Source organism: Leptopilina boulardi, unplaced genomic scaffold (genome assembly GCF_019393585.1).
Source record: "Leptopilina boulardi isolate dan_hultmark-lab unplaced genomic scaffold, ZJU_Lbou_2.1 LbouV2_300, whole genome shotgun sequence".
NCBI lineage: Eukaryota > Metazoa > Arthropoda > Insecta > Hymenoptera > Figitidae > Leptopilina > Leptopilina boulardi.
In genome coordinates, this window is record NW_026137864.1 from 982,336 (window position 1) to 998,084 (window position 15,749).

Genomic DNA, 15,749 nt, shown 5'->3' on the forward strand with positions numbered 1-15,749 from the left:
CATTTCTCGCATTGATTATTATAATTTAGCACAAAAAAATTTATTTTTCACCATATATTTAATTTCAAATATACGGTGATAATTAAACATAATGAAAATAATTTTTTAATGACAATTTTCATTAGTGCATTCGAAGAAATAATTAAAATTCTAATATAAAATTCAAAGTTTACTAAACTTTTTATTATAATTTAATTTCAATTAAATTTGCATATCAATTTAAATGTCTAATTAAATTAAACAATTATCCAATTACAATATACAGTTAAATCCAAACAATATCATGTAATTTGAATTTAAAAATTATAATCATCAAAATAAAAAAAAAAAAATTACAATTTACTCGATAATTGTAATAATTAATTGTTCTGGAAAAAAAGTAAAATAGCAAAGAATTAAAAATTACATAAATGTTTTTTCTTTTAACCCTGAAATTCTGACACACCATAAAAAAAAAAGAAAAAAAAACTGCGAGAAATAAATAATCGTTTTGTTGATAGACAACGGTTTCATAAAAAATCGATAACTAGTCTCACTCAGTCCGCAATAATTGAACAAGTGCTACAAAAGTAGATATACAAAAATATCATAGACTGTGGAAAGCATTTTTCTTCACATTTTTTTTTTCCCTTTAAAGCGCAAAAATGCCGTCAGGTATATTATAAACTTTAAATATATTGAATCAATTGTAAAATGACGTAAATTTTCATAAAAAAAAAAGAAAACTGATGCGGAAGGGAAATTTAAATTATAACGGGTTTGCAAAAAAATAAACAAAAAGATAAAAAAAGAAAAGAGCATTCGCTTCTTTTTTTTTCTCTAAAGATCTTATGTATGTGATAAAAATAATAACAGATATTATTAACAAATATAAGAATAATTAACTTATCGAAATTCTCATGAAAATATTACAATTATTCTAATTGTCGTCATTGCCAATTTACGTGTAGAAAAAAAAACAATCGTAGAAAGATAAAATGAAAATATTGTCAAAAAATAAATTCTTTTGTCTGCATATATTAAAATGAAAACAGCAAATTTTCAAAAGCTGATAAATTCAATTTTTCAAAAAAATTGAGATGAAAGTAAATTTAATAATTTAAGGACCTTAAAAATCGCTTTTTCACTGTTAAATTTCAGAAAAAAAAAAATTTATTAACAAATTTTCAATTTAAAAACTTCTTGACATAACCAAGATTACTTATAATTTTTATTTTTTTTTTTTATTAAAAAAATATGCGTCCCGAAAAGTCTATTGTTTCAATTTCTCGAAATAAGAAAATATGGATTTATCAGATTTTGAAAACTTGCTCCTCATTTTAGCAGTGCATTATTTTTTTTCTTTCAACATTAATTAATATTATTTACATATTAATAAAAAAAAAAATAAATTTATAATAAATTAATTAATTTTAATTTTAAAAAATGAATGAATGAATTAATTACGTTAAAAAAAAATAAAATTTAATATAAAAATTAATTTCCTTTTAAATAATTTTCATAATTAATTAATGCTAAATGTCTCAATTTCAAATATATGCTTTTTAGCAGAGACTAAATAATGATTATCGAATCCTTTCAATGACTGTTCGGATTTTTTTTTTCTTTTTTAAATTATTCATTGGCATTGTAGACACTTTAGTTACCGTAATTAAATTCATAATTAATATTATATCAATTTGTATAATATTATTTATAATTCAAAAGGTAGACAAATAAATTATGGTTAAAAAATATATAACCATTTTGACAAATATAATAATAATTTCTGTTATTATCCATTGATTGAATTTCTTCATTTTTTTATCTCCGTAATTAAACTTATAACGTTGTGATAATTTCCTGCATCGCTTTTATTATTATTACTATTATTGTTATTAATATTTATTATATTAATAATCGATAATCGCAGGCACCAGATTAAATGTTCATTTGGAGTTTTGAAAAAACAGTATAATTAATTCAAACGACACTCGCATTATAATATCGCTCTTGCATATTTATAGAATTTCTTTAGTTTCAACAAAAGTATGGTCAAGCATTTTACAAGAGTAAGTCCACATAAAGTTTTTTTTTTTTTTCTTGTTTGTTCCGATGGTTTTCAGCAACTTTCCATACAATCCATTTTTTTTTTTGCTTTTATTATCTTTTCTTTATAATTATTTATTTATCATTTCGTTTCTTCTTTATTTCTTTTTTTTTTTTTTTTTTTTTTTTTTTTAATTTGAACGTTTGTTAAACACATAGTAGCACGTTAAACACCACACTTTGCGCCCCGTACTGAGTCTCTCACGTTTCCCGTTAGCCCTTGTGTAATTCAAGTCAAATTCTTGTTGTTGTTGTTGATGATGATGTTGATTTTGTTGTTGTTCGTAATAATTATGATTATAGATAATATTTACCAAGTTTTTTGCAACGCTAATTATCGTACGGATTAATCGTTTAATTAAATGGAGTAGCGTGGACGTCTTCGGTCCAATCACAACGAATTGAAACCTCTCGTCATTCCGGGAGTTAAGCGAAGGAATAAGTAATAAATTGATAATTAGTCGTAGCATTTTTCCTCGTTGCCATTTATTATTAGCCACAATTTTAAATTTTGATGGAATCTGTTGCTACTGACGAGGACCACCTCTGCCTCTGCCACGATTGTCACGTTCCTAAAAATAAATAAAATAGAAAAGAATTACAAAAAAAAATTGCATTCTTTTTTCTTTTATTATATTGTTTTGTATTCAATTTTACATAAAACTTTTCCTTTTTAATTTACCAGGCCTCCGATTGACTTTAAAGCGTAAAATAAGTCGTTTTATTTGATTTACATTAAAAAAAAAAAAAAAATCGAAAAAGTCAATTTTTTTAATTTAATTAGTTAATAAATATTTTATTCAAAATAACAATACAGAAAAAAAATTATTTCATTCAAATAATCGGTTATTTGTCTATTATTAAATAAATGTTTATTTGTATTAAATACATTATTATTTGAGTTAATTAAATTGGTTTTTGTTTCAAATTGTTTCAAATACAGAAATTATTGGTACAAATAGAATTTGTTTAATTCAAATAAAAAATTATTTGGTTCAAATAAATACCTATTTGATAACAGTCAAGTAACCGATTATTTGAACTATATAAATTTTTTTTTCTGAAAATTATTAATAAGATATTAAATTAATTTTATTGATTACTCAATAAGAATAATTCTATAGGAATATTATCAAGAAAATTTATTTCGAATATTTCAGAAACGAACTAAGACATTAAATTTCAAAAGATTATAAATTGAAATAAATTTTTACAAATTTGAATTGCTGTACATTTTTTTACATTTCTGTGCAACAATTGAAATTTTGAATTCTTTTATTTGAGACATTTTGAAATAATTAAATTTTAAAAAAATATAATTGAATTTTATTGCAGTTGAAATTTTTAGAAATACAAATTGAATTTCAAAATAGTTTGTTAAATTTCAGACAATAATTAAGTTTTACAAAAAATTATTGAAAATAATTTATCACGAAGCTGAAGTACGCAACGTTTATGATAAACGATTTTAAAAAATTAATTTTTTAAAATGAAAAATTCTATAATTTTTCGCCTAAAAAAAAATATTTCTTGTAGTTTTCATTAATTAACAAATTATAAAAAAATATTTTTTAGGCAAAAAATTATAGAATTTTTCATTTTAAAAAATTAATTTGCGTACTTTCAGCTTCGTTAATTTATCAAATAATTTTACACGACTATTTTTAAAAATAATTGAATTTTCAAAGATTTACAATTCAAATTTTTATAGAAATAATTAAATTTCAGAGTTTTCTTTTGGAAATTTTAAAAGTAAACTAAATTTTACAAAAGTTTTAAATTAAAATTTTTAGAAAAACTTCATTGAATTTCCAACGATTTCAAATTGAAATTTATGAAAATTTTAATTGCTGAAATTGTTTTTTCATTTCTGTGAATAAATTGTTAATTTTTGTCGTGCAAATTTTGTGTATTACTCTATATTTGACAGAATTCATAGAGAAAGAAATATTATGTATACAATGATGGAATCGATTTTTTTTTTTTTGTATTTTTCTATGTCTACGTTTAAGATTGCGTTACGTTATAATTATTATTTAACACAAGAAGTATTGATTAAATAATTTGTGAGAGATGCTTGTTGAGAGATGAGCATTAAATGAGAGCAAATGAGAGTACGTTTTAGAGAATTTTCAATTAAAAAATGTTTGTAATAATTAATTTTTTTTTAAGAATTTGATGGAAATTATTAGGTATTAATTATTAAATTTAGTTTTTTGGAATTAATTGAATTTCATGTGATTTTGAATTGAAATTTTTGATAATTTTATATGCTGAATTTTTTTTCTGTTAGAAATTTCAAACAATTATTGAATTTTTTAAAATAATTAATTAATTAATTAATTTTTTGTTAAACATTTGTTAAGTAATTAAATTTTGCAAGAGCTGCATTGTATAAAAAATCATATTTTATCCGAGGCCTGTTTAGGGTAAAATAAAAATTCTTTTTTAAGTAAAAAATTAAAGAAATAGATATTTCATATCCTTTTCTTCACATTTTTATCCTTTAGTAATAAAATCAATATAGAGGAACTCGATAGAGTTTTTTTTCTTATATATATATAGGTTAGTAACAAAAGTAAATTTAGAAAATTAAATATCAAAATTTTATATTAATTTTCAATGACACTGAAGTTACCAACGTTGAATCGACGAAAAGAATTTTTTTTTCCTCAGATTGAATATTTCCCCGCCTTGGTTAAGGATTTTTAGTGTTTAAGGATGTATTGGGGACCAAAATAAAGAAGTTTAAATTTAAAAAAATTGGTTCTTGGCCTTTAAACTAAACTGAAAACGAAAAATTCGTTCGTTGATTCGTCGAATCAACGTTGGTAACTTCAGCGTCATAATTTTCATGGCACATGATAATCCTACAAAAATCATTAGTAATTTTTCATTTTAAAGAATTTTTTATTAGATATAATTATTTTTTCAAAGAATTTTCATTTTTCGAATTAGCATTTGACAGAATTACTTATTTCAAACGTATTTTTACTTAGCAGAATTTTTTGGATATCGAATTCTTGTTTTATAAAATTTTTTTCTCTATCCCAATTTTTTATTTAAAAGAATTCGAATTTAACAGAATTTTTATTTATCATAATTCTCATTCATCGGAATTTTATATGATTTCTAGAATTTACAAATTTGAATCGCATAAAATTCTATTAAATGAGAATTCTGCTAAATTAAAAAAATTCTTTTAAATAAAAAGTTTGGTAAAAAGAAATTTCGTATAAAATAAAAATTCTGCCAAATCAAAATTCGGTACCTAAAAATTTTATTTAAGTAAAAATTTGTTTAAAAAAAAAATTCTATCAAATGCTAATTCGAAAAATAAAAATTCGTTTAAAAAATAATTATATCTAATAAAATTCTTAAAAATGGTAATTCTAACTAATGATTTTTTTGAGATAATCATTTGCCTCTAATTTTTATGAAGAAAAAAAGAAAAAAAAATAGTTTTCGATAAAAATGCATTATTATTGGATAAGCAATTTGAATTGACCTTGAAATTGAATTGAGAATGATTCGAAGAGTCACTTAATTTCATTTAATTCTAATCTCGCTGTAGGAGACTCCATATATATATATATAGAGTGGTAAACAGTAAATGAAATAGGTTTATGATTATTATACATAAATGTAGAAATAAGAAACATTATCATTGTCTTCAATTTTGAAGAATAGAATTGTTATTAATCAGTCCGGAAAAAATAATACTCAAACCTACAAAATGTGATTAGATATTAAAAAAAAAAAATTATAACATACATCCAGAGAAAAGATAATATATTTGTCTCAGAGCCAAATAAATATGTATTTGCGTGACAAATAAATTTTATTTGTGCTAAATTAAATTTTTTTGTAAAAATGATCAGATTTAAATAAATTATGGTTTATTTACTTCAGAAAATATTTCTTAACATTATCATCGTTGCGATTTTTAAACAAGTACACTGTTTTTTAAAAACGGTTATTTGTTTAATAATTAATTTTCACTTTTATTAAACAAATAACCATATTTAAAAAACGATGAATTTTTTTTAAATTCTAGCGATGACAATGTTAAGAAATATAAATATAAATAAATAATTTTTGTAAGTTTTAAATTTTTGTTTTTGAAAATTGGTATCTTGTTTTTTTTTGACGAATATTAATAAAAATATTTTACAATATTTCAAATCCTCTGAAATTCAATTAAATTCTAAAAATCTTAATAGAAACTAATCGAAAATTTAAGTATTTCTAAAATTTTATCTAAAATTCTTCGTTAAATCAATAATTTTAATAGTTTTTCAAAAATTTAATTATTTAAAAAAATTTTTAATAAAAAATTTTCTAAAATTCTAATATTATTGTTTAATTTTTATTTAAAATATCAGAAGTATATGAATTTACAAAAAATTGCAATTTAAAATCGCCTGAAATTCAATTATTTCTAAAAATATAACCTGTTAATCTTGAAAAATTTAATTATTTTGATACAAATGAAAATTTGGCGTCTTAAAAATTCTATCAATTAAAAATTCGGAAAATTAAAATTCGATGAATTGGAATTTCTGTCATTTAAAAATTCAAAATGACATAAAATTCTGTTTAACTAAAATTCGATTAAATTAAAGTCCCCTTTAAATAAAATGTTATGTAAATGAAATAAAAATTCAGTCAAATGAAAAATTTGGAAGCTAAAAATTTGTATGAATAGAAATTCTGTCAAGTGCTAATTCGAACAGATTCGAAAAATGAAAATTAGTCGAAAAAATAATTATTTCCAATAAAATTCTTTAAAATGAAAATTCTAATTAATGATTTTTATGGGATAATAATGCGCTCCCTAAAATTGTATTTCCGCGATATTGAATTTTCTTCAAATATATAAGTTTTTAAAAATAAATTTTTTTTTTTATAAAATATTAATAATTTGGATACAGAACAGCGATTCTTTGTTACTAATTTTGAGCTCTCCACAAAATTTTAGCTAAATCTATGAAATATTTTTTGAAAAAAAAATTGGGACGCATGAATATGTTTTAAAAATTATTGGTTAGAATTTTCATTTTATGGAATTTCATTTGTCATACTATTATTTTTGAACCGAATTTTTATTTATTCGAATTTTTATTTGTCAGAATTTTTATTTGCTCGAATTTTCATTTTATATAATAGGCATTTTAAAGAATTTTTATTGGATAGAATTTCATTGTATAGAATTTTCATTTTATTCTTTCAGATGAATTTTCATTTGTTCGAATTATTATTTGATATAATTTCCATATAACCGATTTTTCATACTACAGAATTTTTCCTGAACCGAAAAATCATTTAACAGAATTTCTAATTGATAGATTTTTCATTTGTCCGAAATTGCAAATAGCAGAAACAACAATCGATTTTGGCGCGATTTTTAAAATCAACTAATCACAATTTTATGGATAATTTTTGATTGGTTGATTTTAAAAATCGCGCCGAAATCATTTTGTCGATTGATTGTTCGGCCATTTGCAAATTCGGACAAATGAAAATTCTATCAATTAGAAATTCTGTTAAATGATTTTTCAGTTCAGGAAAAATTCTGTAGTATGAAAAATCGGTTATATGGAAATTATATCAAACAATAATTCGAACAAATGAAAATTCATCTGATAGAAAATTCTATGCAATGAAATTCTATCTAATAAAAATTCTTTAAAATGCTTATTATGTTAAATGAAAATTCAAGCAAATAAAAATTTGAACAAATAAAAATTCTGTGAAGTGAATTTTTGGTTATATAAAAATTGTGTAATACAGAAAATCATTTTGATAAATATTCTGCAAAATACTAATTCAAACAAATATAAATTCGGCTCAAAAATAATAATGACAAATAAAATTCCATAAAATGAAAATTCTAACTAATGATTTTTAGAATATATTCATGCCGCCTAAAAAATTTACATATGTGAAATCACAACCTTAATAAAGTCGAAAAAAATGTCCTAAAAGAAAATTTCACTGTTACCTCCCCGTACTCAGACAGCACGTAAACTTGCAGCAACCTTGCTGAATATCCCATAAAAATCATTAGCTAGAATTTTCATTTGTAAGAATTTTATTTGACAGAATTTCTTTTTAAACAAATTTTAATTTTTCGAATTAATATTTGAGTTACTTACGTTGTAAATGAAATTTTATTTAAAATAATTTTTAGGTATCGAATTTTAATTTAACATAATTTAATTTTAACGAATTTCTTTGTATCCACCTTTTATTGAAAAGTATTATAATTTTACTCAATTTTAATTTATCAGAATTCTCGTTTAACAGAATTTTAGTTATATTCGAATTTTTTAACGTCAAAATTATACAATTCGAATCACTAAAATTCTGCTGAATGCGAATTTTGATAAAATAAAATTGGTTTAAATTGTAATTCTATAAAATAAAAAAATTTGGTAAAATAAAAATTATATTAAATTAAAATTCGATACCTAAAAACGATGTTAAATAAATTTTCGTTTACAAAGAAAGTAATTCAAATACTAATTTGAAGAATAAAAATTATTCTAATTAGAAATTCTATCAAATGAAATTAATACAAATGAAAATTTTAGCTTATGATTTTTATGAGATAATCATGCGCCCCCAAGCTTGCCGCGAAATATTTCCAACCTTGCACGGCAAACTTGCCGCAAGCTTAGTGTAAGCTTCAAATGTCCCACCCAACCGAAAGCTTACATGGTAAGCTTGCCGAAAGATGGCAGTGTAAGGTTACTGCAAGATTGAAAAATAAGATTATCGCAAGATTGCATGGTAAGCTTACCGAAAGATTGCAGTGTAAGATTACTGCAAGATTGCAGAGTAAGATTATCGCAAGCTTACTGAGCAATCTTGCGATAATATTATTGTGCAATCTTGCAGTAATCTTACTCTGCAATCTTTTGGTATCCTTACCATGCAAGCTTGGGTCAGGTGGGACATTTGAAGCTTGCAGTAAGATTGCGGCAAAGTTGTTGCAAGCTACGTGCTATCTGGGTAGAGGGAAAGTAGAAACATACTTACTTTCCGATGATCACGTTGATCGCGCATATCACGATGATCTCGCTGATCACGAGGATGTGGATGATCACGTTGATCGCGATGATCACGTTGATCACGTGAATGGAGATGATCCCGTTGATCTCGATGTTCACGTGAATGAGGATTATGATCGCGTTGATCACGTTGATCTCTTTGATCGCGTGGATGATGTTGATGATGATGATGCTGTTGCTGCTGATGTTGTTGCTGCTGTTGATGATGTGAATGTCCATGCTGATGATATTGATGATGTTCACGTGACATATCATTTGAATGTCCACCACGATTTCGATGATTCGCCGATGGATGATGATGATGATGATGCTGTTGTTGTTGTTGTTGTTGTTGTTGTGATGCCGACGATGATGACGATGATGATATCGCATTAACTGGCACTTTACGTTGATCCTCTTCAGCTTGTCTACGTTCATAATGACCAAAATCATCAAAAATGCTAGTTGAATGACGATAGGTATGCAAAATACGTAAAACATGAACGCCCTTTGCATGTGGTACCTCTTGTGCGTCCCTTGAATTAGTCACTTGTTTATTTTCATTATTCTCTAGCCTAATATGACGCAATTGTCCATTTGGTACGTCTTTCACATAAATCCAACGCACACGAAATTGTCCCTTCCATTTGTCCTGCGACCATACTGAACTATTACTTTGATAATCAACTGACGAGACCATTTGTGCCATACCACAAAAATGACCCGAACCATTAACCGAAAAGAATAAATAAAGTGGTGCACCCTCGCGATTTGCTTCTCTGAATGCTTGATCCAATCGTTTATTACCATGCTCGGTACTACACCAAATTTCATATTTTATCGATCTGTGAATATCGTCCTCGGAATATGATTTAATAACAAAAAATCTTGAACCTGGAGCTATTTCCTCGAGTTCTATTGGATTGTATTCATTTTTTACTTTTAGTTCATCGAGAACGGGATTTGCGATTTGATTGATTTGCGGTTGTTGCTGCTGCTGTTGTTGTTGTTGTTGTTGTTGTTGCTGCTGTTGTTGTTGTTGAGGTTGATGATGAGAATGTTGTTGAGGAGGTACAGCAGGAGGAAGAGGAGGTGGCTGATGATGCTGTAGTTGCGGTGCCATTTGATTTTGCGGCGGTGGAGGACTCGTGGGCTGTCGATTCCAAACAGGTTGGGCAGTGGGATGATGGGGTCTTTGTCTTTGAACAGGTGGCTGTGGCGATGGCAGTGGAGGTTGCACTTGCGGTGGAGGTGGTGCCTTTGGTGGTGGCATGGAAGATTTCCCCTCACCCCATGTGCCAATGTCCATATTATGTTTACCGGGTACAATTGGCGGTGGTGGCATTCCGGCCTTTTTCTTCATTCCCTGCGTTGACGACAGTGGTGGCACTGGCTTGGCTGGTTGACTCGCGACACTTGCCCATGTAATTTTTCTCGGTTCCTTGGGCTCTGATTTTTGTTGATTCGCAACAATTGACTGCTGCTGCTGCTGCTGTTGTTGTTGTTCTTGACGTTGTGGAATTTCATTTATTGTTAAACCCTGAACACTTTGTTCGATTCCTTTCATCTCACCTCCGCTCGTAGTTTGATACTGATTTTCACTAGCGCGCGACTGCTGTTGATAATAGTCTTCGTAGCGCGCCTTTCTCGGTGTACCCCATGCATTAAAATCGCCATTGCCGTGAAAATAATTAAATGTCGGCTGACCGAATGTTCCAAAACCACCGCCAGCATTGGCTGAAAACATTCCATCCATTCCATAGGCATCGTGACTTATTTGACCTCCATAGCCAGAGAGAAATGCAACTGGATCAGTGCCATTTGACCATGTCCCATCGCCGGCGCCAAATGTTTGATAGGGAAACGATGTTCCTGCATAATATGACGTGTAGGGATCGCCTGTGCCAATTGGATAGCTCGAGTGATGTTGTGTATTGTTACCACCTCGCCATGAATCAAATCCAGTATCTTCTGCGCCCCCATGTTCTCCTTGTTGTTGCTGTTGTTGTTGCTGCTGCTGCTGACGATGCTCCTTGGGACCATTACTTACTGCAGCAAACAAAAAAATCATACCTCGTCATTTTAACATCTGTTAAATACTTCCTGACTTCAGTAAAATTCACAATATGTTTATTGATCTCTATTATGAAAGTCTACAACGTTTTATGAGTCAAAAGTTTCAGATGAAGGACATTTTTTTTGCAACTTCTTTAAGTACGGATTTTAGGGGAGCACACTGAAAAAAAATTCTGGTTATTCTAACTAGAATTCTGGTTAGGGTATATTTAACATTGTGATTCTGATTAGGCTAACCAGAATTCTGGTTATCTTAACAAGAATTCTAGTTAATGCAACTAGAATTCTGGTTAACTTAACTAGAAAGTAATGTTAAAAATAGCCTAACCAGAATTTTTTTTCAGTGGCATAATTATCTCACAAAAATCATTAGTTGAAATTTTCGAATTTTTCGCAACACTAACCTCTAAAGTTAAATTTTACACACCGAAAATTGTGTGTAAAGTGATTTACTTTACATACTGAAATTGACTTTATGCACCGAAATTTTTCTTACATAATATAAGGATTGTTTTAGACCATACAAAACCATAAAATTAAAAAAAGAACTTTACTTTTAAATTTATACACTCCTGCTTAATGATATTTTTCCTGATCTTCGTTTGATTTATTCAATTCTATACAATCGAAATTATTCTAATAGAGAGTTGAAACTCTTCATAATAGGTACTTAACTTTAGAGGTGGGTGTTGCAAAAAATGTTGTATGATACACGTGCGTAAATCTGATTATACGCACTTGTATCATAAATAACTATTATTAGATATATTTAATTTTTAGAAGAATTCTTATTTTTCGAATTTACATTTGACAGAATTTCACTTTAAACAAACTTACAAACCTGAAGTACGCAACTTTTATGATAAACAATTTTTAAAGAAACCATTTTTTAAAATGAAAAATTCTATAATTTTTCGCCTAAAAAATATTTCTTGTAGTTTTTATTAATCAAGAAATTATAAAAAAAAATTTTAGGCAAAAAATTGTAGATTTTTTCATTTTAAAAAATTATTTCTTTAAAAATCGTTTATCATAAACGTTGCGTACTTCAGCTTCGGACAAACTTTTACGTACATAATTCTTAAAACACCGAATTTTTATTTGTTCGAAATTGCAAATGACTGAACAAACAATTGACAGAAAGATTTTGGCGCAACATATTTAAAATTCACTAATCAAAAGTTATCAAGAAAATCGTGATTTGTGGCGATTTAAAAATCGTGCCGAAATTTTTCTGTCGATTGTTTGTTCGGCCATTTACAAATAGAAATTCTTCGTTCTTTAAGAATTCTACCATTTAAAAATTCGTTGTCTAAAAATTTTGTTAATTAAAAATTCTTTAAAAAAAAAAATCTGACAAATATTAATTCGAAAAATGAAAATTCGTCTTAAAAATAATTATATCTAATAAAATTGTTGAAAATGAAAATTCTAACTAATGATTTTTATGGGATAATCATGCGTGCTCGAATTTTATTACAAAATATTGTTTTAAATATCTCAAAAGAAGTTATTAATTTAATAATTATTTAATTTACTGTTTTATTTTACATGGCCATCACAATTTTTAAAAATTTATAGAATAAAAAAAAATATTTCGTTTCTTTTGAAGGTTCAGAACTTTTATCTCATAATGTTTTTATTATACGAAAACAAAAAAAAAAAATTTACTAACTTTGGCTTAAAATTAAAGTTATTCGAAGATAACTGGCTTCTATAAAAATATTTATCTCTTGAAAATTTGTGCAAATCAAAATGAACGAATTAATTTTTTTTGGCCTATAAATTTTATTAAAATTACTACAGCAATAGAAAATTAATAGAAAAAATTTTGTCTTTTCTTCTAAATTCTAAAAAAAATTTTTTTTGTTTAAATTATGAAATATTTTTTTTTTTTTCTAAAGTTCTGAACTTTCAAACAAAACAAAATCATTTTTTGGGTGAATAATATTTTTTAAAAATTACTGCAGTGAAAAAAAAATTTATTTGTTTCAAATAATCGGTTAATTGACTAAATAAATATTTATTTTAACCAAATAATTTTTTTTTGGTTAAGTAGAATCTTTGGAAACAATATTTTATAAAATTCCCTGATTTTTTCTAGGTTTTCCCTGACTGAATAAAATTCCCTATGACAATATCAGATTTTCCCTGACCTGATTATTTTTTAGAAAGGAAAATTAAAATATTTTTTATATGTATATAGAAAAATTGTTTTTTTTTTTGTAATTTTTTGATCAATAAACAATTGCAAGAAATATTTTGGAAAATTCATAGAATTTTTCATTCAAAAAAAAAAAAATATATATTTTATTAAAAATCGTTGATTTTTTTTTCAAACATCGGAAAATCTAGAAAAAATCAGGGATTTTTATTTTTAAAAAAATTCCCTGATTTTTCCTAAATTTTCCTGACCAATTTCATTATTCCTTAGTTATCTCAGAATTCTCTGAATTACTGGAAAAAAAACATAAATAAAATTAAATAATTAAATACAATAATATACAAAATAAGAAATTTTTTTTATTGACAGTAAAAAAAAGATGGTTTTTTTTTGTTTGTTAAATGAACGTTATTGATTTTAGAAGTTTAAAAAAAAATCATTTGTCCTCGGTAAAATATAAACTAACATATAAAAAAAAAATATAAATATGTATACAAAAAATAATTTTGATGCTCTAAAAAAAATTTTTTTTTTTTGCACCTTTCTAAGTGACATAAAAAACAAACTAATGAAAAATGATATACGGCATGTTAATTCAAGTGAATATGCTTATGAGGGTGTGCTTTATCTTCTTCTAAGAAAACAATTTACTCGTCATTGTATAGAGTGATTAAATTTCTTATTGACAAAATACCCATCGAATTCTAAAAGAACAATAAACTATAAACAATTTTTTGTCTATTACAATCATTTGCATTACATTTCTTTTTTCTATTATAATTATTTGCATTATATTTTTTTTTTTTTGCCTAGTGTAAAAAAAATTTTTTCTCATTTTTGATATTTATCGATATTTACAATTTATTGTAATAATTAATATTATTATTGTTATTATTACTATTATTAATATTATGATTATTATTATTATTTAACATAAGTATCAATTTAGGTAATAATAATTATTAATAAATAATTGTATAAAACAGTTATCTTGATATAAGTATAGTTAAATAGAGAAACATGTTAGAGTAAAGTATAATTTGATGTGAAAGTGCTTTCATGTACTACTAGTTAAAAGAGACTTGTGGAAAGTTTGCAAAATGACCCAGAAAATCTATTTGATTGTACCTATTATTTTTTATGTAGAATTTTTTTTTTTTTTTGAAAAAATAGTTAAAAAGAAATAATAAAATTAGCTATTAAATTAACGTCAGTAACATTAAAAAAAAATAAATTATTAAAAAAAAAAATACAATTTTTAAATTAAATATTTTGTATATTAATATTATTATAAAACTTCTTTCTAGAGATATGTTTAATAAATACAAGAATATTATTTTCACATTGTTTAAAACAAGTTTAACAGCTAATTACAACGAAAACTGTTTAAACTAATTATGAGTCTTATGAAAATCGAGCTTGTAATGCAAATAACAATAGACAAGTTACATTTCTTAACAATATAAATTTTGTTATTCATTTTTTTTAAAGTTAAACAATAGCTTAGTCAAAAAAAAGAAGAGTAAGGAATTTTTGTAAAATGATTTATCAGCAAAATAAAGGTAAAATTGTGTATCAGTTAATTATATATATATATATATATATATATATATATATATACATATATGTCCGTATATTGTATTCACTTTATCAAAATATGATAAAAAAAAAGAAGTATCGCTAGTAACTTTAGCGCGACAAGAAGGGATATTTTCGATGTAATTATTATTTATTCTAATAATCAAATAGAAAATAATAATTGATAAAATGAAATTTTGACAAATAAATGCATAGTTATCACACTTACCCTGACTGTTAGTTTGTCCTTTCATCCGCTGCATTCCGTAGCATGGAAAAACAGACAAAATTTAGAATGGCTGTCCCCAGTGAATGGTTTCTGCCGGATAATGAGGATGTTGGTAGAAACGAATGAAGACAGGACTGACCTGATCTGAGACAGCACCTGATAATCCAGTTGACATAACCTGTCGTACGGTCCGTCAGAGCCGTACGTCGAAACACCGCCAATTCCCAACTATATATTCACAAAACACCCAATGCACAAAAGTATATATTCTATCGAGGAAGCGTTTTTCGCCGACGGCGGCGCACGTACACGTTTAATACAGAAAATAAAAACTTCTCTTTTTTTTATTGAAAATTAGTCTATTGTTCTTATAATGTTTTAACGTTAGAATATCACTTGAATTCCTCGTTGTACACGTCAAATCGACAGAATTCACAGTATTCTCACAATTTTTTATATAGCAACAAAGATAATAATTTTGTATGACGTGACCTCCCATCAATAGCCCATATAAACTGTCAGGATAGCCAATATTATAAATTGAATATTAAAAATCACG

The 15,749-nt window shown here is 25.6% G+C and overlaps 1 protein-coding gene across 1 annotated transcript; it reads right to left on the bottom strand.

Annotated features, from left to right (window-relative positions):
- Window positions 1-2,178: 2,178 nt before the first annotated feature.
- On the bottom strand, window positions 2,179-15,707 carry LOC127282562 (YTH domain-containing family protein 1-like). The gene is made up of 4 exons (XM_051306880.1): window positions 15,330-15,707; window positions 15,191-15,218; window positions 9,133-11,192; window positions 2,179-2,660 (listed from the first exon to the last, which is right to left on the bottom strand). The coding sequence occupies exons 1-4, from the start codon at window positions 15,363-15,365 to the stop codon at window positions 2,616-2,618; spliced, it is 2,169 nt and encodes a 722-aa protein (XP_051162837.1). The 5' UTR covers window positions 15,366-15,707; the 3' UTR covers window positions 2,179-2,615.
- Window positions 15,708-15,749: the final 42 nt, after the last annotated feature.

What these genes read in the sequence shown, in the direction of transcription:
- LOC127282562 (XM_051306880.1), bottom strand. Translation starts at nt 15,365, where the DNA reads ATGTCAACTGGATTATCAGGTGCTGTCTCAGATCAG. An exon ending in CAGGTGCTGTCTCAGATCAG is followed by an intron (nt 15,219 to 15,329) that starts GTCAGTCCTGTC and finishes TACGGAATGCAG; the next exon opens with CGGATGAAAGGACAAACTAA. An exon ending in ATCAACGTGATCATCGGAAA is followed by an intron (nt 2,661 to 9,132) that starts GTAAGTATGTTT and finishes ATTTATTTTTAG; the next exon opens with GAACGTGACAATCGTGGCAG.